This window comes from Bison bison, unplaced genomic scaffold (genome assembly GCF_000754665.1).
Source record: "Bison bison bison isolate TAMUID 2011002044 unplaced genomic scaffold, Bison_UMD1.0 scf7180017864143, whole genome shotgun sequence".
NCBI lineage: Eukaryota > Metazoa > Chordata > Mammalia > Artiodactyla > Bovidae > Bison > Bison bison.
Genome location: NW_011494715.1, coordinates 8,591,837 through 8,618,262, shown reverse-complemented (window position 1 = coordinate 8,618,262; position 26,426 = coordinate 8,591,837). Strand labels below are relative to the sequence as shown.

Here is a 26,426-nt window from a genome sequence, read left to right as displayed (position 1 = left end):
GGGCCCCCCCGGCCCCCCCTGGGCCGGAGCACCCTCCGTCTGAGTCCGGGGCAGCAGCCCCCGCCAAGCCCAAGGACTCCAGCTTCTTTGACAAACTCTTCAAGCTGGACAAGGGACGGGACAAAGCCCCCGTGGACCTCCCGCCGGAGGCTGAGAGCACAGAGCATCCTCACCCGGCCGCCGAAGCTCCTGGGTTATCCACGCAGTCCGAGGATGGCCCTGCAGAGAGGGTGAGACGATCTGTTTTGCTCTTGCTGCAGGCTCGGGGTGGGGTGCCGGGGGCGCTTGTGGGGCAGGACGATCGCGCGGGTCTTGCTCTGCCATCACTGAGGGGTCCTGACGAGGTGACGAGCCGTAGGTCCCTCTAGAACAACCAGCACATTGGAGCCTGGTGCCTGCCCATGTTTCTGTGGCAGAAACATCTGTTGCCAGAACAATAACAGCTGTGGCATCTGTTTTATGTAACAGAAAAGAGGAGGTGAGTAACATACGGATGAATCCGTCCTTCCATTTATCAAAGGCAGAGCTGGACAGGTTGCATTTATGATCAGTGGAGTCTGGAGGAAAGGCATGAGCAGAATAAAGACGGTTTCCAAAAGACTGAAATGTCTGCCTGTCTGAGTAGCTGGCTTCGTATGCAGTGTGTCTATGGGCTTTTTTTTTGAAATGCATTGCATTTCGTACTTTTAATAGCCTGGGCTAATCTTTAACTATCTTTTGCACTAAAGTGTGTGTAAAGGGCTTTTACAGCTCTGGGCCAACTCTTGTGTACAAATTATTTTCCAGCAAGCTGGGGTAATCCCTTTGTAAAAACAAGATTTTTTTTTTCTTTTAAGAGGCATCCAAATCAGTTGCTTTCTTTCCTGTGCAGAAAAAGGCAAGTTCTTTTGATCTTAAAAAAGAGCATTTACTTTTAACTTTGAGAGTGTGTTTGTAATGGGGACCCAGAAAAGAACTCTTTGAGTGAAGAAGGAAATAAAAGTAGATACATTGTATTTTAAGGCACTTATTCCTGTAGTTAATGGATTTTTAAGCAACAGTATTTTTCAAAATTTGGGAGTCAAGAATCTCTAGTTGAGATTAGAGCCAGGAGAAAATTAGGTGGGCTGATTATTATTACATGGTTGTCAATATAATTGTCTTAATGACAGCTAGCTTCCCTGCCAAGCTGCTAATAGTAACTCTGACTGTAGTTTATTTAGCATTTACAATGTGCCAGGCACTGTCCGGATGTTATTTTTATTCAGGAAAATAAGTATCGCATTAATCTGACACCAACAGGTGGTGTCAGGAATGATATTGTAAATACTAGACAATAGCTGAAAATTCTAGACCGAGTTGGGGAAAAGATCATAAGGTTCGTATGTTAAGGCTCATGCTATCAGCGTTCTTGTCCTTTCTGTAAATTTTTATTCCAAGAACTGCTTTTTCAATTTTCTTTCGAAAGTTAGAAAAATTGCCCTTTAAATGCCCCTTCCCTAAATGCAACAGTTCAGGAGCCTACTGAATAAACTTTCTGTTTAATTCAAAGTGAGTCTTCAAATGTATGCTGGCATCAAATCTTTGGCCTTTCCTGGTGGCTCAGATGGTAAAAGAATCTGCCTGCAGTTCAGGAGACTCAGGTTCAACCTCTGGGTTGGAAAGGTCCCCTGGAGAAGGGAATGGCTCCCACTCCAGTGTTCCTGCCTGGAGAATCCCACGGACAGAGGAGGCTGGCGGGCTACCGTCCATGGGGTCAACAGAGTCGCATATGGCAGAAGCAACTTAGCGTGCACGCACACATCAGATCCTTACTGAGTGTGACGCTACCAGACGCAGGTGAGGCACGACCACGGTGGTGGACAGCATAAGGTCGCTGGCCTCAGGGAGTCTGTGGTCTAGCAAGAGAAGAGGTACAAAAAATCCACAGTTACGATGCAAGCACCCAGGGCTCTGGTGGGGGAGGCCAAGTATTGGGGAAGTTGTCCAGACTCAAGGAGAATCAGTCTAGGTGGCCCAGGGAAGCGTCCATCAAATATTTGCACCCGGAGCCCAGAGTCCTTGTCTTGGGTCAAGGACATCAATATTCATGAATATTTGAAAAACTACTGACTGTTTTACTTGAGCCTTGTGGCTTCCTGTTATTGGCCATGGGCTCCCCAGGCCATTCTGAGTTTTGCATGGTCACGTTTCATTTCCATGGGCTTCCAAAGCCAGCCCATTGCCCGAATTGAGAAAAGACTGCGTTATTTATGGGAAGAGAATGAAGGACTGAGTATCCCATCTCTGAATAGAAGTCTCTTGACACATCCAAACCCCCAAAGTAGTCAAGTAAACCAGTTCCGTCTCTGATAACCGACCCTTGAACATATTTAACCATAAAAACTTAAGGCAGTCAATCCATTCCTATCCTAAAAAATGGGCAGGAAGGTTTAAGAATTGTGCTTTATCAACTCTATTTTTTTTAATTGCACGCTCTTTGGGACAGCACCTCAGCTGGAGTGGAATGAGTTCCAAAATCAAGTTTGATCCAGGAGGTGGGGGTCTGTGTTGGCAACATGGCAGGTATTTAATATAGCCAGGCCCGTGGGTGATATTTGGAAGTTACAGTAACCTCTCAGAAGATCTAAAAATCGCCACTCTCGTCCATGTGGAATTAAGTGCATTTGTTTCCTTAGACTCAGCCACGAAATTTGCATCTGTGTTTGTTACACAGAAAATTTCCATTTTTGGTTGGTTGTATCACTGGAATTTGAAATATGGAGTGCCCGCTCTGCCTGTCTGCCTGCATGCGTGCTCAGTCCTGTCCTTTGCGACCCCATGGACTGTAGCCCGCCAGGCTCCTCTGTCCATGGATTCTCCAGGCAAGAATGCTGGAGTGGGTTGCCATGCCCTCCTCCAGGGGATCTTCCCGACCCAGGGATCAAACCTGCACTGGCCTATGTGCTGATAAAAATGGAAAAGTTATGAAAGAGCTGCTGATGTCTCTGCTAGTCCGTTAACTTGTGGATATTCAGATACATATGTTTGCAAAGATTTTTAACAACAACAGAACAGCCTTATTATTAAGAGTTCTGACCTGCTCTCTGGCTGTACAGCCTGTATTTAGGGGGAAAAATCAATTGTCTTGGAAGTGGAATGAAAGAGGATGGCCTTCAGAAAGTAACAGGAATAAAACTTCTCAATCAATGGCTTTCTTGGTGGGAAGAGCACATTATGCATCCGCGGCCATCAATGTATTGATTCAGAATTCTGAGGGTAAATTATGCCCTGGGCTCAGCTGTCCCTCCCCGCCAGCCCACACAAACCCTTCCCCCCAGTTTCACTGCTGTGTCCCTTGCTGGATTGGAATTCCAACCACAAACCCACAGAGCTGTGAACTGGGAAAAAGATACCACCATTTCATTCTAGGGGAAACACACAAATCTTCTGTGTTTTCAGAACGACAATCTTATTTTTGTGCCTCATAAAACTACATTCAGAGCATAGCATAATTAAAACAAGGCCAGAATTCATGAACAAATGAAGCATTTACTACATAGGCCAAAGAAAAGATAAATTATATGCCTGAAAGGTTTCACTGAGCTGTGATTCAACAAACCAATGTGTTGGCAGGGGGGCATTTTTTTTTTTCTCCTCTCTCCAACAATTGGACCAGAACTTTAAGATAAGCATTTATTTAGGAACTTCATTCCTCTGAAAACTGATCACATCATGGAAACTTTTTTGGTTAAAAAAAGAAAAACACTAAATTTCTGTTGTCACTGGCAATTCCAGAGGTGTCTTTGTGTGGGGGGTAAAGGGGTGTTTTAAGTGTTAAGCCAAACACAGATGCAGATTGAAACAAGGATATTCTTTTTCTTTTAAAGTTGAAGTAAATTTTGCGATTGTTATTTAAACACCAAATCTGTGCAAGGCATCTAAATGAAAAATTATGGTCCTGGACCCTCAAAGACTGTATAATCTAGTAAGAGACACACATTTTTAAGGGAGGCTGTGATAAAGGCACTGATCCACAAATTTGTTCAGGCTACAGATATTAAGAGAGCGTCGGATATTAAGCTACAGATATTAAGAGATGCGCTGATCATCTCAGTCTCAATATGCCCCAAACTGAACTGTTCATCCACACCCCACAGCGATTACAGCAAAATGCCCACTCATTTAATCCATAGGCGTCTCGTCTCAGGTGATGGCAACTCCATCTCACAGCACCGCTCTTTAGTGGTGGGGCTGGAACGGAAGAACCAAGGTCCCCGGAGTCCTCTGTGTGGCACAAAGCAGTGAGCTAACACATACGCGTTTCCATCAGGCGACACGGGCTTCAGGCCTGCCTCCCTCACCTGTCGGCTGTGCGACCCTGGGCGAGTCACACAACTACTCTGAGCCTCAGTCTCTTCATCTGTACAATGGGGATAATAATCCTATCAGGCACGTTTTTACAGTTTTCACACCTATGAGAGCTAAGTCTTTGAGGTACTTAACACAGAGATATTGCATTTTGAGAAAAATAAAATTTAACTACTATCATGGTTTTTCTTCCTGTTACTTCACAATTTTAGTCTTTTTACTCTTCCCTTCCATAGTCTTCAACTAAAACTTGCAGAGATAGCACAATTGAATCCGACTTGAAAACTGCATACGCTGAGGCCTATGTCCTAATCTGGGCTGGAAAAAAAAGATGCAGAAGTGGTGAAATTATTTTAGAAAGAATAGAACTTCAGTGCTTATACACACGAGCCTCAGTTTCCTAGTCTGACACTCGAGGTCTCTACCAGCTCTCTTCTGTCTGTCTTCCTAACCGTATTTTTCCTATTCCCTTAAATTCATCTGGTCAAAATTGCCAACATGTGACCTGAGCAGACACCATCTGCTCCCCAGGCCTCTCTCTGCCTTCATCTCCTTCTCTCTCTGTTTATCAGAAATTAACTTTACCTTCAAGGGCCAAATTCTCCATGAAGCTGACCAGATGTCCCCCATCCTGGGTGGTTTCTGAGGACATGAATTCCTCTAGTATTCTGGGGGTATTCTGTATATTCAGTGAAATTCTGCGATAAAATCTCTTTGAAGGAATCATCTCATTGAAACATCAAAATGTCCAAGAGAATTTTAATATCTTTATCATTTTACAGATTAAGAAATCAAAACTTTAGTGAAACCAAGCCACTTACCCCAATTATGCAGCAAAAAACAATTGTCCATCTCCAAAACCCATGCTTCTCATTCTCAATGTTATATTTTTACCAATTATTGGAAACTGCAATAACACCGTGAGTATGGAAAACTGAATGATAATGAGAGGAAGTGCTGTTCAAAAATGTTAGTACATGCAAATATGGAAATTCCAAGTTAACCTCAAATCAAAAGCAAACAAACAAGAAAACCCCACCTATCTCCAACATTAGAAAGGCCAAGTAAATTATGAGGTGTGTTTTTATTTCATGCTGTTTACCTCTGGTGATAAGGTCATGACTTAAGAGAAGTATCTAACCAAAAGACTTTGTCAAAACAGAGGGAAAACTCATCTTTAATTACCAAGTTATGAAATAAGCAAGTCTTTTAGCTGTGGTTGTTCAGTTGCTAAGTCATGTCCGACTCCGACCCCATGGACTGCAGCACGCCAGGCTTTCCTGTCCTTCACTATCTCACGGAGTTTTCTCAGACTCATGTCCATGGAGTCAGAGATGCCACCCGACCATCTCATCCTCTGTTGCCCCCTTTCCCAGCATCAGGGTCTTTTCCAATAAGTTGGCTTTTTTGCATCAGGTGGCCAAAGTATTGGAACTTCAGTTTCAGCTTCAGCAGCCGTCCTTCCAATGAATATTCAGGGTTGATTTCCTTTAGGAGTCACTGGTTTAATCCTTGCTGTTCAAGGGCCTCTCAAGAGTCTTCTACAGCACCACAATTCAAATTTTAGCTATAACACAATTTTAGCTATAGCACTGTAATTTTATGAACTTTATAAATTAGCACTAAGAAACATTTGATATGAAACATTTATAGTAGCCAAGGTGATGTGTAAGTGATAGGAGCCTGAATGGATATGGAAATGAGTTCAGATTCTACCACTTACTAGCTGTTTGGTAAAGTTAAATAATAGCAGTTGCCCCAGTTTTTAATAGCTTGTTATTCCTAGGCCAGACAGTAAGCATTTGACACACCTTATCTGCTTTGATTCTTATAACAACACCACAAGGTAGACGTTTGTGTTGCCTTTTAACAAATGAGGAAACAGGCTCAGAGAAGTCAAGTTACTGGTTCAAGGCCACACAAGTGAATTGCAGGCAGAGCTGGAATTAAGACCCAGCAGTGAGCAAAGCCTGTGCCACTCTGTCATTTCAGAACCTGTGTTTCATCCACAAGAGGAAGACATTGCCTGCCCTCGAGGCTGCTGAGTGGACAGAGGTGACATAAGCTGTCAGCAGTCAGGAGGCCAAACAGAAGGGTGGTATTTGCTAAATGGTCAGAAGCTTAGAGATAAAGAATCATGAGCTGGAGCAAACGGTCTTCCAGCATGATGGAGCTGGAGTAGTAGATAATCTAGGGTAACTTTGGCTGCAATTAAAAAAAATAAAAATAAAACTGCGGACTCAACAGTAGCTTAGTTCATGTGGAAAATGTACATTTCTTGTACAAAATAAATAAGAATTCGAGAAGTGAAGGGTTCCGTCCAGTTGAGCATCTTCATGGCCCCAGGAAGCATCTGTCTTCAGCACCCTCTGGGTATCAACTTGGTTCACAGGCTTGATCCCTTGTGGGTGTTCGTTTTCTTTCTTTGTGGTATAGTTAATGTACAATATCCTATCACTTTCAGGCATACAACGCAGTGATTCACAATTTTTAAAGGTTATACTCCATTTACAGTTGCTATAAAATACTGGTTTTGTGGTTTTAAGAAGGCTGCCATAGTTCTAAGCAGTGTGTAGAGTCATAATGTCCTACCAGATGAAAGACGAGTTTCCTAAAATTTACCCGTTGCAGGAGCTGAGTCACATGTTTGGTTAGAGGTGCAAGGTGGGGGAAGGGTGGAAAGTTCCTTCAACAGAAAGCAGGCTCTGCCAGCAAAGGTGATAAGCCACAGGTAGAAAGCAGATACATTATTTTCTATCCAACGTCATGTCAGAAACTCACTAAGTGGATGAGATGCTGCAGTATCTCCCAACGGTCATTTATTTAAATACACTCGTTGCACTGGCTCTTTAACTTGACTGTGACCCACAGAAAAAGATGGATGAGATGAAGAATCCACAGAAAGTGCCATTCTTACAGCAAGTAGCATGGGCTGGTATTTTCTACTCTTTCTAGCCTATTTCATTTGATAGTTTTTAATGCTAATTTTGGGCTTCCCTGGTGTCTCAGCAGTAAGGAATCCACCTGCCAATGCAGGAGATGCAGGTTCCATCCCTGGGTCAGGAAGATCCCCTGGAGGAGGGTCAGGCAACCCACTCCAGTTTTCTTTCCTGGGGAATCCGTGGACACAGGAGCCTGGCGGGCCACAGTCCATGGGGTTGCAAAGACTCAGACACAATTTAGTAATTACACAGCAACAATGCTGGTTTTGACCCACTGACTTGTGTTCCATTCCCCACATAGTCACAATCTGAAGCTGGAAGGACTCTTCTATCACCATCGTCCTTTTCACACAGGGAGACAGTGATCCTGAAGGGTGTGACTGCTTCCTGTGCAACTTGGTGTCTGCAGGTGGTCCTGCCTGGCACACCTCGGCAGGCAGTAATGTTCCTTAGATGAACCTGACAAGGATAAAGACGGTACCCATCATGTTCCAATTTCTCAAAGCGTGTTAGAGAATGTTGCTGTAATCTCATGATAGCTCTGCTGAACACAACCTTCAAGAAAAATGGTTTCAAAACATTTATATGCTCTGTTGTTGTATTTAGTTGCTGAGTCATGTCCGACTCTTTTGTGACTGTGATCCGCCAGGCCCTTCTGTCCTTGGGATTTCCCAGGCAAGAGTACTGGAGCCGGCTGCCATTTCCTTCTCCAACCCAGGGACTGAATCAACATCCCAGGCATTGGCAGGCAGATTCTTTACCACTGAGCCACCGAGTCACCTGGGCTGCAGGAGATCCACCAGTCCATCCTAAAGGAAATCCATCCTGACTATTCGTTGGAAGAACTGTGCTGAAGCTGAAGCTCCAATACTTTGGCCACCTGATGCAAAGAGCTAACTCATTGGAAAAGACCCTGATGCTGGGAGGGATTGGGGGCAGGAGGAGAAGGGGACCACAGAGGATGAGATGGCTGGATGGCATCACCAATGCAATGGACATGAGTTTGAGCAAGCTCCGGGAGTTGGTGATGGACAGGGAGGCCTGGCGTGCTGCAGTCCATGGGATCACAAAGAGTCAGACATGACTGAGCGACTGAACTGAACTGAGCCACTAGGGGAGCAATATGTATGCTACAGATGCTTTAACAAACTGCAGAATCATATATCTCTCCTATTTATTTGATATTTTCATTCAGTCTTTAAATGTTATGGTGCTAATCCCCATGGTTGAATATTAATTGAATTGTATTTTGCAATGAACTTGCAAACTACGTTTTGAGTTTGCTTACCCTTTGGCATTATCCAGTCTTATTCTCTTCTTCAAGGCTATCAAAGCAGCCCTGATTCGGTGAGCATTTACTAACTCAGAAGAGCCAGAGGCAACTGACTGACTAACACAGAACAGCACTCAGAGGCGTGAAACAACTTGGCTGAGATCACACGGCTGGAAAGTGGCGGATTCCGGTCTGTCAGCTACGTGGTTGACCACTGTGTACATGAGCTCAAAAAGAGGGAACATTTCGGACTTTTAGAAACATCTTATATCTTGTTTAAATTCCTGAAGCTAGCATTTCCCAAACTGATGTTCTGTAGACTCATCCGTTCAGTGGGATCAGCCTGGAAATAGAGTACCAGGATCAAACAGTTTTGGGAAATAGCAGTTGGTCTGTCCTCTCTCGAGAAGGTTCGCAGTGGACATCGGCCACTAAAGGCTCTGAGAAGTCCTCAGCAGGCACCCCTGCTCTGCTTTGTTTATCTGAGTGTTTCTCAGGCTTCAGTCTGCATAGAGCGATCATTTGTCCAGCCAGTTGGGTATATCTCCCAAGGAATGGTTCTTCTAGAAGATGCTGAGCTAGGCACATAGACCAAAGTTGAAAAATGGGCTCTCATGGGATGTATGAAGCTGCACACAGGTTTTATTTGACCTCTGTCCACGGAATTCTCCAGGCCAGAATACTGGAGTGGTAGCCCTTCTCTTCTCCAGGGGACCTTCGCGACCCAGGGATAGAACCCAGGTCTCCTGCATTGCAGGCAGATTCTTCACTATCTGAGCCACCAGGGAAGCCCATTTGGCATATACAGTGTTTTATAATAATATTTTAGTCCATTGATAACATTTTGCAATTGACAAAGTTGACCGCAGTTTTGAAGTGTGAGATTTCAGTAGAATCCCTATTTCACGTGTTTCTGAAAGTAGGAACGTCCCTCGGCGGTCGGGTATGCGCTGTGCCTGCCCTCCGGAGGGGCGCTCCTCCAGTTTGCCCGGGCACCCGCCTCCCCCGTCGGCCCCCAGAGCGCAGCTCCTACGCTGCTCTTTGCGCTGCTCTGTTCTCATGGCAGAGTTGGGAGTACAGAAAAAATCCCCAACAGAGACCATTTTTCATCCTTCGTAGCCTGTAAGACAATTTGAAGCAATGTAGGCTAATAATAAATCCAGCCTTAGGGTCAGTTCGTAAGCAGGTGTTGAACAGTGAATCGGAAGGATCAGTACTTTTCGTTTATTCATTCATCAAACATCTGAGTGCTTTCTTTGTGCCAGGAATGATTTTAGGATGAACAGAATGTTATACCCCGTGCGAGCTTTCATTATAGCATAAAGATCAACAATTTTGTTGTTGTTCATTCGCTCAGTCGTATCCGACTCTTTACAACCCCATGGACCTCAGCACACCAGGCCTCCCTGTCCATCACCATCTCCCAGAGTTTACTCAGATTCATGTCCATTAAGTTAATGATGCCATCCAGCCATCTCATCCTCTGCTGCCCTCTTCTCCTTTTGCCCCCAATCTTTCCCAGCATCAGGGTCTTTTCCAGTGAGTCTCCTCTTCGCATTAGGTGGCCAAAGAATTGGAGCTTCAGCTGCAGAATCAATCCTTCCAATGAATATTCAGGGTTCATTTCCTTTAGGATTGACTGGTTTGATCTCCTTGCAGTCCAAGGGACTCTCAAGCGTCTTCTCCAGCACCAAATTCAAAGGCACCAATTCTTCGGCGCTCAGCCTTCTTTATGGTCCAACTCTCATATCTGTACATGACTACTGGAAAAACCATAGCTTTGACAGTACGGACCTTTGTTGGCAAAGTGATGTCTCTGCTTTTTATGCTGTCAAGGCTATGATCCGTGAAGGAGAAGACCAATAACCAAGAAAATAAGCAGTTCCAGTGTATGAAAAGGGTCACGAATGAAATAAACAGAGTTTTGAGATAGAAAGCAGAGGAGAGAGGAAGCTGATAATTAGGATTGGATAGAGGGTGGGGTCAGGAAATATTCGGTCTAATGCAAAAATTCAGGAAAAAAGATGTCATTTTTCTTTTCCTGAATAAGTCCAAACAATTCTTAGAAAATATGCAGCCTAATTTTGCAGCATTCAAAACCGTTTTCTCACTTTCGGGAAGTGTTTGTTAAACAGATGACGAACTTGTTCCAGGCTATGGGTTATCTGTTTTTGTATTTTAAAGTTTTTTTTTTTAATGTTGGATCTTTTTTCTCTCTAATAAATGTAAAATATCGTTATCAGCCTGGGGGTTGTCCATGTTGGAACTAATCACAGGACAGAAGCGCCTTCCACAGATTCTTTTTTGCCCGACATGACCTGGAATTACTCTGTGCCCACTCTTTACCCACTGTAATTGTATTTTTCAATTTTATATCATACATAGCGGACTTTATTTAAGGATATGCCAACTCCTGTGTCCTTAGGAATATCCCCAAAGTAATTACTGCTGCCAGAAAAAGAAGCAAGGAAAGAACGTTTTATTGCTTAATTCTCTACCCGCATTTCACTTGCCATCGGAAATCAAGTTGAAAAATTCACTTACCCCTCAAGTGCAGGAGTTGCTGAGAGAGAAAATGGAAAACCCTTATTTATAGGAAGAAAGTGTGAATTGCTTTCTCTGATAGATTTCTTTCCACCTTCCACCTATGACTAACATGGACAGCTGGTTTGTTTAATCTCATAAATATAACATCTCTGCCTCGGTCAATACCGTGGGCTAACGAGGCTGTATCATGTCAAGGTGCTGTGTTACACTTCTGCTGCCAAGGTATAAGATGAGCTATTAATAACCTGAGGTTATGTCTACAGAGTATTAAAACAGGTGGTGAGCTTGTGATTTGTAATAAAGTATATCATACAGGATAATTGGTCCAACCTGGCTTGATTCAATCAGGTTAAGCAGCTAAAATGAACAGGGTTGCTTCTCTCCTTCCAAAAAAAAAGAGAAAATGGGTCAGTGGAGCATTTTTAGATCTGTGTCATGAAGATTCTCCCACCTAGAAAACACGCCAGAAGACGATGAAAAGTCTAGATTTCAGGAGCTTCCCTGGTGGTCCAGCGGTTAAGAGCCTGCCTTCCAGTACAGGAGACAGAGGCTCAGTCCCTGGTTGGGGAACTAAGATCCCACATCCGATGCTGCAGAGCAGCTAAGCCCACATGCCATCCTGGAGGGCCTCAGTACAGCAACAAAGACCCTACGAGACACAGCTAAGGTCACGTGTGCTGCAACTAAGTCCTAAATACATTTTACAAATACGTAAACTTTTTAAAGTTACCAATGTGAGTTTTTTTTTTTAATCTAGATTTTACACTTCATATTTTTATGTTATTTTATTGCCCTCTGAAGTGTCTGGTAATTTCTTAATCAACTACTTGGCTCACTAGGAAGTTTATTTCAACTGTGGCACTCTGGCAGTACACAATTTTTAAGTCTTACGAAATTTGAAAGGACGATATGACATCTGGGAATTTATTGAGAAAATGTGTAACATTTATCCATAAGGTTTTGTGTTTTTTGAAGTCCCACATTATTTGTAAGAGAAAAGTTCAGTCACTCAGTCATGTCCCACTCTTTGTGACCCCATGGACTGCAGCACGCCAGGCCTCCCTGTCCATCACCATCTCCCAGAGTTTACTCAAACCCATGTCTATTGAGTCAGTGATTCCATCCAACCATCTCATCCTCTGTCATCCCCTTCTCCTCTTGCCATCAATCTTTCCCAGTATCAGGGTCTTTTCCAATGAGTCAGTATTTGGCCAATACTTGTCATGTGGCCAAAGTATTGGAGTTTCAGCTTCAGCATCAGTCCTTCCAGTGAACACCCAGGACTTTAGGATGGAGGGGTTGGATCTCCTTGCAGTCCAAGGGACTCTCTAGAGTCCTCTCCAACACCACAGTTCAAAAGCATCAAAGCTCAGCTTTCTTTATAGTCCAACTCTCACATCCATACATGATCACTGGAGAAACCATAGCCTTGACAAGACAGACCTTTGTCAGCAAAGTAATGTCTCTGCTTTTTAATACGCTGTCTGGGTTGGTCTTAGTTTTGCAAGTTGGGAAGATCTAAAAGATCTAGTTAGACTTTGCACTGACTCTGGTATACCCTTACACTGGAGATCATGAACAAGATGACATAGAAATAGAATTATTGATTGTGAAGATAGCTATAACATAACATTAAATAAGAAAATCAAGTTTCAAAGTAGTGTATGCTTTGTAGTGTATTTATCCCTTTAGGATAAACGTTTGCCCTGCCTGTCCACATGTACATTCATCCTTCTACCCAAAGAGGGACTTGAAATGCAAAACTGCAGATTGTTGGCAGTAGTTATTTGCTGTCATGGGATAATGGGTGCAGTTAATACTTTTATTCTGTGCTCATGTAAATTTTCTCTTTTTTATGCGTGAAGCAAGCACGGAGTACTGCCTATGTATAAGGAAAATATTGCAATCTAGGTAGTTTCCCAGTTCCTCCACTAGACGGCGCTATGGAGCTTGCGCCGTCCTGAGCTGTATTAGAAACTGCAGCAGTAACCAGAGGTTTAACAGGGGTTATTTTCACTTACAGTCATTCTGGAACTGTGCAATCCAGAGGTTGCGTGGCAATTTCTTGTTCAGAAATAATACTGGCTTTTAAAACGCACAGCCAATGTGTGTTTTGGAAAGAGAAAACGCTGCGGATGGGCAGTTTTCCAAGTCCTTTCGTAACTATTTTACGGTTGTGCTATTTCTTCCCTTATTTTTGCCATGAGCTTAAAAGATGTGAATGCATTTCTATCCGTTGATGTGAACTGGGCAAGAAGAGTGGTAAAGGGCTTCCCTGGTAGCCCGGTGGTTGAGAATCCAGAATACAGGGGACACAGGTTTGAGCCCTGGTCCAGGAAGATCGCACATGCCTCAGAGCAAGTAAGCCTGGGGGCCACAGTTACTGAAGCCCGGCCACGCTGGAGCCTGAGCTCTGCAGCAAGAGAAGCCACTGCAGTGAGAAGCCCTGCTCCACAAAACCGGAGAAAGCTTGCCCAGAGCAGCCAAAAATACACATATAAATAAATCTTAGAATAGAGGAAAAAAAGTAAAAATACAAAATAAACTCCCGGGATAGATCCTCCTTCGGTGGTTTTGAGCTTTGTAGTAAAACGAGGTGTTAAAGAAAAATTCCCAAATTACTTCAGAAATGTTAAATTTCCACTGAACATTTTTAGTAGACTTTGGTCTTGGAATCCCTTCCTGCTTATTTGATTGATTTCTTGCCCTTCTAAGAAAACTGAAGGATGCGTGTTTAGCTTTGAGCGTGCACGGATCCCATTTTTCACCGTCGGTGTGACGGTGGGCGTGTGCAGGCGGTGTGCTGCTGGAGGGAGAACAGCGAGGCCTGGGCGTTTGTCTGGAGCCCGCTGTTGCTGAGCCGGTGATGGCCTTGTGCGTCTGGGGCAACCGCGTGGGAGAGGAAGCGGAGCTCTCCCTTTTATCCCAGACAGCATGTGGCTCGAATTTCTAACAGATGGAAGAGAGTCGGGTAATGGGTTTCTGTACCAGTCGACATTGCTTAGACAAATCTTCCCGTGTTAAGCTGCGTGTTGGACCGTGATTCTTGGTACAAAAATTCACAACGAACCCAGTGCTGCCCGATCGGTGGGGACCTCTAGATGAGGTAGACGTTCATTACAAGTAGTTCCAGGCGAGGCTTTTTTTTTAGCCTTGATCATCCTGCCTTCACGTATATTCTCACTTGGACAATGCAGACCTTGCTTTGAGGGAGAAGGAACCCAGCTGACAATTTACAGTGGGAGGAAGGTGCCAGAAGCCCCATGTGGGTTTGATCATAGACAATCAAGGTATGATAAGGCAGCACGGTTTTTCAACATGACAAATTGTGGTCCGGTAACTACTGTTTCAATCTGTCTGCCCTTTGAAGCCGACTGAAAGGGAAAGAATATATGTAGGCCTCTTCCGCACAGATGAAAAACACGCTGACCCCATGCACACCTGTTTGCTTAAAAAGAAGTTTCCAGGTAGTTCCTGGAGAGTGCCTGTGTTTCTGTCTGAAATTTCTGTTTGCTCAGAATGATCCGGAGGCCTGATGAAAATAGCGAAGATGTATTTGTAGTTAAGGACAAAGCTCCTACAAATAACCCAGTAGTCCAGGCACAGGCCACACGCTGGTGGCCGTGGGCCGGATCGCCATCCCCCGCGTGCCGTTGGCTCTCTGGACGGCTTCTGTGGATCTGGCGTCAGTCGGCCCATTCTGTCGTGTTTGTTCAGTTTGTTCGTGCTGGGTCTCCGCTGCTGTGCTGGCTCTTCTGTAGCTGCGGCGTCTCCCCTTGCGGTGGAGCGGGGCTCCGGGACGCGCGGGCTCAGTCCTGTGGCTCCCGGCTCCGGAGCGCCGGCTCGGTAGTTGGAGCCCACGGACTTAGCGGGTTCTCGGGGGTGGGATCTTCTCAGACGGGAGTCGAAACTGCGTCCCCTGCAGGCGGACTCTTCACCACTGAGCCAGCAGGGAAGCCACACATTTTGTTTTCATTTTAATTTTTAATACAGAATGCGTTCACATGACTCAAAATACGAAATTATTAAACGGCGTACTTGTCTAGCAATTCCGCTCCCACCAGATAATCACTGTATTTTTAAATGAATCTTTCCTGAGCATATGCAAGCAGAAGACAAGCATTAACTCACGCTCCTTCTTGTTTACTCAAATGCTAATCTACTCTGCACTGTGTTCTGGCCCGCGCTTTCTTTCCCCAGCTGACACTACTGTCTTTATCTGTACAGCGTCCAAATCTGGAACACACAGTTTTCCAGTGAATGGATGTACCATGAGTTATTTACCCAGGACTTTATTAATGACGTTTGGCATGTTTCCCAGCATTTGCTATGACCTCACTGTAGTAAGTAAGCTTGTGCATTTGTTATTTCACACTTACGTGAACTCAACTCTTGAGAGCGGAGTCGCTGGTAAAGGCACATATGCTTCTATGGTGCCCTTCACCCGCCATCCGCTTGGCTGCAGCACGCAGGGTCTGCATCATGGGGCACGGCCTCACTGGTTTCCGCTCAAGGAGTTTAGTTGCTCCACAATGTTTGGGATCTCAAGTTCCCCAATCAGGGATCGACCCACATCCCCTGCATTGCAAGATGGATTCTTAACCACTGGACCACCAGGGACTTCTTGAAAGAATATACGTGTGTTTAATTTTAGTTGGTAGTGCCAGAATTCTGACCCTCCCTGCATCGGGACTGAAGCTACTTCACTCAGTAAAACACGAGGGCGCCTGCTTCTCACCCCAGCCTCCTCACAGAACGTCTTCAAACATTCAGACTTTTTGACTTTCGACCATTCCTTTCACGACTTCTGGAGTTTCAGTCAAAGTTACAAAAGCTCTGTCAATCCAAAATTACGGAAGCGTTTCCTGAGTGCTCTACTAGTGTGTTTATCCATTTAGATTTTCCCCGGAGTAGGATTATGGCACTGGAGAAGGAACTGGCAACCCGCTCCAGTATTCTTGCCTGGAGAATCCCACGGACAAAGGAACCTGGTGGGCTACAGTCCACGGGGTCGCAAAGAGTCGAACATGACTGAGCAACTAACACACACACACAGTATTATGGTGCTGTGTTAACTTTTTAGATGGCCACCCCTGTCCCTACGTCTTCAATATAAAAAGCCCTTTAATATAAAAAGCCTGTATCACACACTAAACTCGCATATGTCTTTGGTCGAAATGTGTTACATGTGGTTCTTCTGTGTGCTCAGTCGTGCCTGACTCTTTGTGACCCCATGGACTCCATCCCGCCAGGCTCCTCTGTCCGGGAGATTTCCCAGGCAAGAACACTGGAGTGGGTTGCCATTTCCTACTCCAGGGGATCTTCCCAGACCCAGGGATCAAACCTGTGTTATATGTGAATGATGACAAATGTGGGGAAAATAGCAGGGAAGAGGAATAGAGACAAGGGAAATTAAAACAGGATAACTCTTTGTACAAAGTTGATATTTGGGTAAACCCCTGAAGGAAGGGAGGTGTGAGGCAGTGTACTTAAAAGCTTTTTGCTGCTGAAATCATTTGGGCCTAGGGTCAAATCCTAGCTTTAGTCTAAGATCAAAGGCAAGTTATTTATTCTTTTCATGAATCAATTTATTTATCAGTAAAAATGGCGTGACAAATGGTTATAAGAACTAAATGAGATCTTTTTAACTAGCTTAGCATTGGGCTTGACATATAAAGGTTGATCATTATCATTATAATGATATTACCATGGACATTTTTCCTTCTCATCCACATTCCTCAAAGAATGTATGGCTGCAAAATATCCCATCACATGGTCCATCGGTGAATCCCACATGTTACTATCACATGCTGCTTTATTATTCTAGGATTGTGGGGACTTTTGAGTGGTTCTTCATTCCTACTTTTTCAGCCCTCTCCGGTAATGCTTGTATAAACTTTTTAATCTTTTTAAACTTTTTGTTCATTTATTTTATTCCTGCCGCTCGGGGTCTTCACTGCTGCGTGCAGGCCTCCTCTAGTTGTGGCGAGCGGGGGCGCCTCTAGTTCTGGTTCCCGGGCTCCTCACTGCGGCGGCTTCTCTTGTCGCCGAGCGCGGGGCTCTGGCACACAGGCTCAGTGTTTGTGGCGCGTGGGGTCTTCCTGGACCAGCAGTCAAACCCGTACCTTCTGTTCAGCAGGTGGATTCTTAACCACTGGACCACCAGAGAAAGAAAGTGAAAGTCGCTCAGTCGAGTCCGCCTCTTTGCAGCCCCAGGGACTGTATAGAGTTCTCCAGGCCAGAATACTGGAGTGGGTAGCCTATCCTTTTTCCAGCAGATCTTCCCAGCCCAGGAATTGAACTGGGGTCTCCTGCATTGCAGGCGGGTTCTTTACCATTGAGCTGCCTGGGAAGCCTGTCTTGCCCCCTGGATCTCAGTCGAACTGAATAACCTGCCCCTGAAGCCCTTCCCACCTGGGTTCCCACCTCATCCTTTCCTTTCATGTCCTTCCTGCCGTCTGAAACTCCTCTCCACCCCAGCCCTCCCCACCCCACGTGTCCACCCACAGCTCAGGCTCCAGGGCCGAGGGCAGATGCTGCTCCATCTCCAACCCTTCCTCGTCCCTCTAGCTCAGCTGTTCTCATCCTTGACGCACACTGGAATCACCCAGAGGCTCTAAGAATGATGATGCCTGAGCCTCACCTCCAGACATTCGATCAGATTGGTTCAGGGAGTGTCTGGGTGTTAACGCTGGTGTAAAATGCTGCCCAGCGGATTCTGCACGGCAGCTAAGTGGGCTCGTGGGACTCGTGTTTCCTTGTACCCAGGTTCTTCTTCTTTGCCAGCCTTTATCCACGGTGAGACTGGAAGCACTTCGAGACAGGAACGTCTCTGGTTCAACTTTGTCAGTCTCACCAGGCTCAAGATGAGGCTCAGTAACCTAACAGTGATGACGACAGCAACAGCGTTTATTGACTGTTTGCTGTGTGCTTGATGCTTTCAAACTGTGGTGTTGGAGAACATTCTTGAGAGCCCCTTGGACTGCAGGGAGATCCAACCAGTCCATCCTAAAGGAAATCAGTCCTGAATGTTCATCAGGAAGACTGATGTTGAAGCTGACACTCCAATACTTTGGCCACCTGATGCAAAGAATTGACTTATTTGAGAAAACCCTGATGCTGGGAAAGATTGAGGGCAGGAGGAGAAGGGGACGACAGAGGATGAGATGGTTGGATGGCATCACCGACTCCATGGACATGCGTTTGAGCAATAGTGGAGGACAGGGGAGCCTGGCGGGCTGCGTCCGTGGGGTCACGAAGAGTCAGACACGACTTGGCAACTAAACAGCAAAACGACACTGTGTGCTACAGACGCGCTAAACCCTTGGACGGACCATCCCACTGACACCCCAGCGACCCTCGGAGGCAGGTGCTGCTCTTCCGGCCCATGAACACTCTAGACACAGACATCAGGGAACACGAAAGGCAAGGGTGTGAACGGAGCAGAGGGCGGAGCCTGGGCGGGCTGGCTCCGGGCGGCTCTCACACCGTGGGCTGCTCTACAGTTTGCAAGTGCTCAGGATTCCCCCACCACGTTACTGAACGAAGGCGAATGAGTGAGTAGGTGGAAATAAGCAACTCTCTCCAAGGATCAGCTCCAGCAGCCCTGGTGGGGCACTTCATTAGATTTACTGCTGGTATCTCATCCATGCTGGCTCATCTTACACACACCTGTTTGATGATTTATGTAACTTTTTTGATTTAATATTTCATCTAAAGTTTTTCTACTCAACTCTACCCAAGCAAAACTGTTCATTGTACCAAAGAAGTATCTTTCCAAACAGACACTCCTAAAGAATAACTTCATGCATCTGTATGTGTCCATGTGTATGCACCACCTAAAATCAGATCATCGCCCACACAGGCGCACCACATGCTAAGCGCCACGGTGCTTCAGTCATGTTCACCTCTTTGAGACCTCGTGGACTGTAGCTCGCCAGGCTCCCTGTCCATGGGTTTTCCGAGGCACGAATACTGGAGTGGGTTGCCATTACCTTTTCCAGGGGATCTTCCTGACCCAGGGATTGAACCCACATCTCCTGCATTGGCAGGTGGGTTCCTCACCACTAGCATCTGCGAAGCCACTCATCCGCTAGACACAAAATTTTCAACCATCCTCTTTATCAACCTACTTCACAACCTGGATCTGAATTACACCTTGGAATTATCAAAAAATTCAACTCATATTAGACTTCGAATATGAACAGGAAAGGGCTTCCCAGGTGGCACTAATGGTAAATAACCCCCCTGCCAATGCAGGAGATGTAAGAGACCCAGGTTCAATCCCTGGTCAGGAAGATCCCCTGGAGGAGGGCATGGCAACCCACTCTAGCATTTTTGCCTGGAGAATTCCATGGACAGAGGAGCCTGGCGGGCTACAGTCCGTGGGGTCTCAAAGAGTCGGACACGACTGAAGGGACTTAGCAGAGCACAGCACACAGCATGAACAAGAAGTTATATTAGAACCTGTTTAAAGGGGCATCTCCCCCCAGGTAAAACTCCTTCTGCCTGGGATGAACTAGAAAAGCTGAGAACTTAGAGCTGTGGCTCTGATCTGAGTTGGGTTTTATGAAGTTCCAGCTCTTTCAGAGGCATTTCACAAAAAGCTCTGCTCCATTTAGAGAGAGCTCTGGAACTGAGGAAAACTCTGTGGAATACACACATTATTATTACCTTTTAAAATATTCACCAAAATGTGTTTATATATTTTCATAGCTGTTCAAAAAAAAGCAGCCCCATTCTTTCTTTGGCCATGCCATGCAGCATGTGGGATCTTAGTTCCCCAACCAGGAATCGAACCCACGCCCCCTGTGTTGGAAGTGCTGAGTCTTAACCACTGGGCCACCAGGGAAGTTCCAAAGAAAGCCCCATTTCTGATGCAGACTCTTCTGGCTTGGTCCTTGGCACTAGGCTAACCTCTATGCCAAGTGATTCGGCATGGGGAGGCGATCTAGAAACCCAAAGAAGGGAACAGGTCCTGTGGGTGCTGTGACCCAGAGAGATTTCAGCGAAGGATAAAACTTGAGCCCAAGCCTGCAGAATGCATGGGTTGGAAGTAACCTGGCTTGGCCCAAGGTCGTGGGAGTGAAGAAAACAAAAAAGGCCACTTTGGCAAGCATCCTGCCATCCTGGGTGGGTTAGAAGAGGACGTCCATCCCTGTGCCCCAGCTTTTCACCAACAAACTCCCAGATCCTGAAGTCGGAATTATGATTCTAAAACATCAGTGCGTTTTTTAGTTGATACAATCCACCACCATGGGGACGGTGGGAAACCGCATAGAAGGATCTCCCACAATCAGACCGGGGGAGCGCAGGGCACTGGTGTCCTGCACAGCCTTTCTGCAGAGCTGGGAGAAAAGGGGTTTTGTTTGGGACGCGCCCTGCCGTGTTTGCTCGCCTCTGGCTCCGGACAGTGTCCCTCCGACTGACTGCAGATGCTGATTCTGTTGGAAGAGGGGGCGGGGAAGGAAAGAGTGACTCTCATAAGCCCCTGATTGTTCTGCATCCCCGTGGGCAGAAGAAGTATGGCTGGAATTAGAGGGTAAGGGAGAAAGAGGCGGGAAGCAAAAATATTGCTTTGAGAGTCCACATTCAACAAGTTGCAACCGTGAAAACTCTGTCTCGATCCTAGGACTTAGTTGACGGCAAGGGAAAGGGAGGACAGGACGTCCCAACTGTGAGCTGCTCTGTCCCCGGGGACCCTGAGCAACTGGAGATTGCAAAGGAGGACGCCCAGGCAGAGAACAGTTCCATCATGAGCTTCTTTAAAACCCTGGTAAGTAATTTCAACTCCTTTTCTACTCTATTCCTAAGTCTTATTTGAGAAAGTTTTGCTAGCTCTAAGAATGACGGGCTTGAATGACACTGCTCTAAACGGGGTGTCATCTTGGTGTAGCCGGACCCTGGAGAACAGGGAAAGGTGTTTCGTAAGGGAGTTGACTTTCAGCGAAGGAGCCTTTACTGCTGGCAACTGTGAGAAGCATGGCAGGTGACCAAACCATAGCCACGCTGTTGTTCAGCGGCGAAGTCGTGTCCAACTTACATGCGGCCCCGTGGACTGCAGGGTGCCAGGCTCCCTGTCCTTCACTGTCTCCTGGGGTTTGCTCAGATTCACCTCCGTGGAGTCAGTGATGCTATTTAGCCATCTCATCCTCGGCTGCCCCTCTCCTTTTGCTTTCAGTACACGTGAGCCATGTGGTCATGGAACTCTACCGCAGTTGGTGTCTTATGGTCATTGACTATAAAAATAATTGGAAAAAACTTCCCTGAGTTGCTGACCTGTCAAAGTGTTTTTGCCACTCAAATGGCAAATTGAACTGTAGAAGTCACTTTCTATCTTGTTACGTCTAAAGCTCTCATCGGGTTGAGGCAGGGACCCACGCCTTCCATTGCTTGCTCATCTCTGACTCTTCAGGACCCACAGCTTGGCACGTGCCAGACACTCAGAAAAGGGCTGAGTGAGTGCATGCATAATTAAACAGAGAGCTTCAAGCATTTGGGCTATTTCCAAAGACAAAGACCAGCTTTGAAAGATAAAACAGAAAAAAATCAACAGAGTGTGCGACAAACACCAAAGGGCTGTATGTTTGTTTGGATCAGTGGGAGCCTTGCTGGAAAGTCTGGCCTTCCAGGAGACACACTTGAATGCAGTCAAGCTCTGGGTGAATGTATAAGATCTGATGCATTTCACTATAAAATATTAACTTCATTAACTTTTCTATACCTAGGCATTAACAGGATTTCTTATTATATTCCTTACCTGTAGAGTAAACTGGACTGTGTTAAAGAAAAATATGAAATAAGGACTTCCCTGGGGGCCCAGCGTTTAGGACTTGATGCTTTCACTGTGGGCCCCTGGGTTCAGTACCTGGTTGGGGAACTATGATTCTGCAGCAAGGCCAAAAAAAGAAAGGAAAGAGAGAGAGAGAGAGAAAATAAATAAATAAAATCACCCTAAAGAGCTGTGGTTTGTAACATCTGTTTTTTTCAAACTTTTAAGGTTTCGCCTCACAAAGCCGAAACTAAAAAAGATCCAGAAGACACGGTAGGTAGCCTGAAGTGTGTTTATATTTGGGTTTGTGTGTGGAACTGGATTTGGGTTTCTGTCCTCTTTGTTTTTTTAATTTTGTGTGTGTGTGTAGATACATATATACATATTTAGCAATTTAATACTGCCATTAGGTCGTCCTTAAAATGTTCCATTTATGTTAATGGTATTTGAATGAAAATTTTGGTGGAAAACTTGAAATATGTGCCAATTGTGGCTAAATAATGTCACAAAAACCAGTTTCTTGCACAGAATTAGAACAGACTACTAATAATTATATAGCATCTTAGACTTTTTCGTCGTGTGTGGAGAGACCCAGGGAATAGAGTAAAAGCCACTGGAAATGAGAAAGCGGTGGGACTCAATTTAAAGCAGATGTAAGCCTCTGGGCTTTTGGTTTTCAAAAACTATGTCCTGCTTGGTTTTTCATGTCATTTGAAAAAAAAAAATAATCTCTACTGCCATGGCAATTGCTTGGTGGCACGAAACAGCCACGAGTTGACATTTGCCAAATGGAGGGGTTAGGATGCCCTGGAGAGCATGCCCTTTTTCACTGTCATCCTAGAAATTCAGCTGGTTTCTCTCAAAGTACATTTTGTCTGCAACGGCGACTTTCTAGAGATGTTTTCCCTTTACACTGGACAGAGCCGGTTTTCTTCAGTAGGACACATGGTTTGAATTTCCCGGGAATCACGAGGATAACTGACCCTGGTGACAGAGAGGTGTCTTCTGTCCTCCTTTTGGTGACTGAAAGTGCTTTGAAAGCCACTGGGACCAAACAAACGGCTTAGCCAACTTGGTCCATCTGCTTCCCATATTTGAAGGGGCTGAGCTATGAAAAAGATCCTAGAATTTGTCTCAGAAGACCTGTGTTCAAGCCACAGTCCTGCTACTTGAAGGCTGTGTGATCCTAACCTGTCTGAACCCAAATTTCCACATCTGTAAAACCGAGGCAATAAAACTTCTATCTCCCCACCCCCAGGAGTGAATGTGTGACCATGCCTGCTAAACCCAGGGAGTTCTATTCAAATGTAGGTGATCCCTATTTCCCTAATCCCTGCAGGACAGATTGAACACCAGGATTACATTTGCCTTGTATTGATTGGTTCCTCTAGAATTTTCTTTTTCCATTGGAAAAAAAAAGATATATCTGAGGCATCTACGTGCATTTTCCTATAAAGTTATTTATTTGCTACAAGGCTGCTAGGGTCAAGTTCAGTGAATGTTTGGGTCCACGGGTTTCTCTTTGGGTTCTGCGTCTTGCATTGTTTGAAACAGTAAGGTGTGTGGGTGTGACATTTGGCTTTCTGAGTGACGTGGGGCCCTCCCTCTCATCAGCTGCTCCTGCCTCACCTAGAATGTGGTCCCAGCAGAAAGTACCTAGAGATAAAAATCTCATGCTTCTGTCCAGAGAGGGCTGGGTTCATTACTGAGGCAACTGGATCTCAAAAGAGGGTTTTGTGAATGTAGGTTGCTTGTGACACCCACAAACAGACTTTCCAACCTGATTCTCACGCTTGCCTCCTGGACATGTTTTCTACTGAAGTTCTTAGATTTATGCCTTTGAAACCTTTGTCCATCTTCTCATTTGGCCCTGGGCAATTTTTAGCACACTCAAAATCCCCCAGCATTTGTGACTTGAGTCAGCAATTCTGAATAATTGTAGCTGGGCTATTTTAGTCCCAATTTTGTCTCATTTTGGCTCAGAGGACTGGCTCATTCTAGAAACATCTTTTGCCTAGGAGATCTGCCCATCTAGAAGTCAGTTGAATCTTTGTGGATAATACTGTTCCCCTGAGGTTTCTAATACCAAAAAAGGGGAGATCAGTTTGAGAATGAAGGCCACTCAGTGGCAGGATTTGCCTTGAGTCCAGGATGCAAAAATAAGTTGCTTACCTTCAGGTATATATATATATTTTTTTTTTCACATGACAATAGCATTTAGATATTTAAAGCCATCCAGTAGGGACTGCATTCTCTTCTTCATTTTTAAAGTTTTTTCACCTGGTTATTTCATGACCTATAGACAAAGCTTAAAAATCTTGTCATTGTCTTTAGCACATAGAGTTGCGCTAATCTGGGTCATTTAAATAGGTTACCGTGTTGAAAATCAACGTGTAACAAAAATAGACGGTGACAATGCTCTTTAACCATGTCTGAGAGTTTGACAGAGTGTTCACATGATTCCTTGTGATTGGAAGATGAGGGTGATGTATCAGTAAATAATTGACAACCAGGAGTACCGCACTTTAAAACAAAAGAGAAAAATGGATTTTGTTTAAAAACAAAGTTCTGAGCTGTGACTGCTGTTGCCCGAAAGGCGTCTAAGGGAGAAAGTGTCTCTGATGGACAAGCCGGGCAGAAGACATCCGAGGTCCAGGCTAAAGGCGCCAAGAAAAAGCACCTGCATAGCCCCAGGCTAGGACTCGCCTTCAGAAAATTCTTTAGGCATAAGGTCTGTATCTCGTTAAACTAGGAGGGAAAAAAACAGAACCCTGGTCTTCATTCTGTGGCTTACCTGCACATCCTGTGTCCACCCAGCTCCTCTTCAGTGAAGAAAGAGCCTTGGGTGGTGGGTCTCATTAGAGGGAAATTAAATATTATGTGAGACAATTTTCAGTGATTTTTTTTAAGTCCTCATAGTTTTAAATGTCTCAGATTACTAGTGTGGACCAGGGTTCTAAGATTCTTCTAACCCAGTGTTTCCCAAATGTTGAATGTTTGCGTACCTGCTCCATCATTTTTGAGATATATCACTATTTACTTGGGGCTTCCCTGGTGGCTCAGCTGGTAAAGAATCCACCTGCAATGTGGGAGACCTGGGTTTGATCCTTGGGTTGGGAAGATCCCCTGAAGAAGGGAATGGCTACCCACTCCAGTGTTCTAGCCTGGAGAATTCCATGGACCATATAGTCCATGGGGTTGCAAAGAGTCAGACACGACTGAAAGACTTTCATATTTATTAAATATTTCTATATTGAAATTGACTTACTCCTTATTTAAGGTTATCTTGAAAAGAAACTTGACATTACATCACACTTGTAAAGCAGAATCACTTTTCATAAGAAGAAGGTACCATTATATAAGCAATAAAAAAGATATTACCTTCTAGCTACCTGGCTCATGTTAAGCTCTGAACTGTTGGCCTTTCTAGCTTTATGGAAAGGCACTTAGCCAACGGTAGGGAAATGTTAAAGATTTCTCTACCAAAACCAGACTGAGATTTCCTCCTGAATTGTCTTACAAAGATGAGAATTGAAAAAGGATGAGTATTTTCACGGTTTTAATATTATTTAATATCATATCTTGGCTCAACCCAAAGCCATCTCTCATCCCACCAATGGTCTGCTTTCTGCACTTTGGGAAACACTTTTCTAACCTCAAGATTTTATCGCCTTGTGCTCTGCTCCATCTCTTCCCTGTATTAACTAAACTTATACTGAACCCAAACGGAAGCTCAGGCACCGCAAAACAATGAATGAAGGCGGAACAAACTCTGCCTCCACGTTCTTGACAAGCAAAGACAACAGAGAAGTCAGTTTCAGAGATTTCATTCTTCTCGTGTCTAAGAAATAGCCAGTATTTATCTAAAACCATCATCAATTAAAAGGACCCCTGACTTGGGCCAGCATGCTTCTAAAGTTGCTCGAAATGTCCACCATTCTCCACTAAGTTGAATGAACTTATTTTAAAAACATCCCCAGCTGGGTATGAGAGTCCCTGGACTGTGTATGCAAATAAAAGCTCCACAGAAAGCTCTCCTGGCTGAATCTATATTTGCATAAACAAACTATTATGGAGCCACCCTTTGATTTCCCTACAGAGTTATTTTGTTCTGCAAAGAGAGAAGGGGCGGATGAGAGATTCTGCAGTGGGGGAGGGGAAATTAAAAGGCGGTTCTACCCGATGCAGTAGACGATTTGGTAACTGCTGGTTGGAAGGGGTCAGAGACTGGGGCAAAGGAGTCTAGCAGAATTCCCGAACAGGGAGCTCCTGTGAGGAGGGAGCTTTGGAAGTTTACGACGCGTATGACCGCCCACCCCCGGCAGATCTGCATGTCTCATGACATTCATTTCATGCTAAGTTCCAGAGTCTCTTCCCCTCCCACAAGTGGACCACCCAAGTTCCGTATTCCCAGGGCTTCCCCAAACCTTGGTCTCGCTTCCTGCCCCTCAGGTGCCTGTGGGGAAAGGAGAGGACTCTGGGACTCCTGGGTGATGTGGAAGTGACCCTTCCTGGGGTTCTGTATAGCAGACCAAAGGTTTTGCCTTGAGTCATATTCAGTCTC

General features: G+C 45.1%; 1 protein-coding gene across 1 annotated transcript in view; it reads left to right on the top strand.

Annotated features, from left to right (window-relative positions):
* BCAS1 (breast carcinoma amplified sequence 1) overlaps positions 1–26,426 on the top strand; it is a 101,686-nt gene that overhangs the window by 33,951 nt on the left and 41,309 nt on the right. The window contains exons 5-7 of the mRNA XM_010840298.1: positions 1–230; positions 20,723–20,866; positions 22,091–22,135. Of these exons, the coding sequence (XP_010838600.1) occupies positions 1–230; positions 20,723–20,866; positions 22,091–22,135 (419 nt within the window). The remainder of the gene's footprint in view (positions 231–20,722; positions 20,867–22,090; positions 22,136–26,426) is intronic.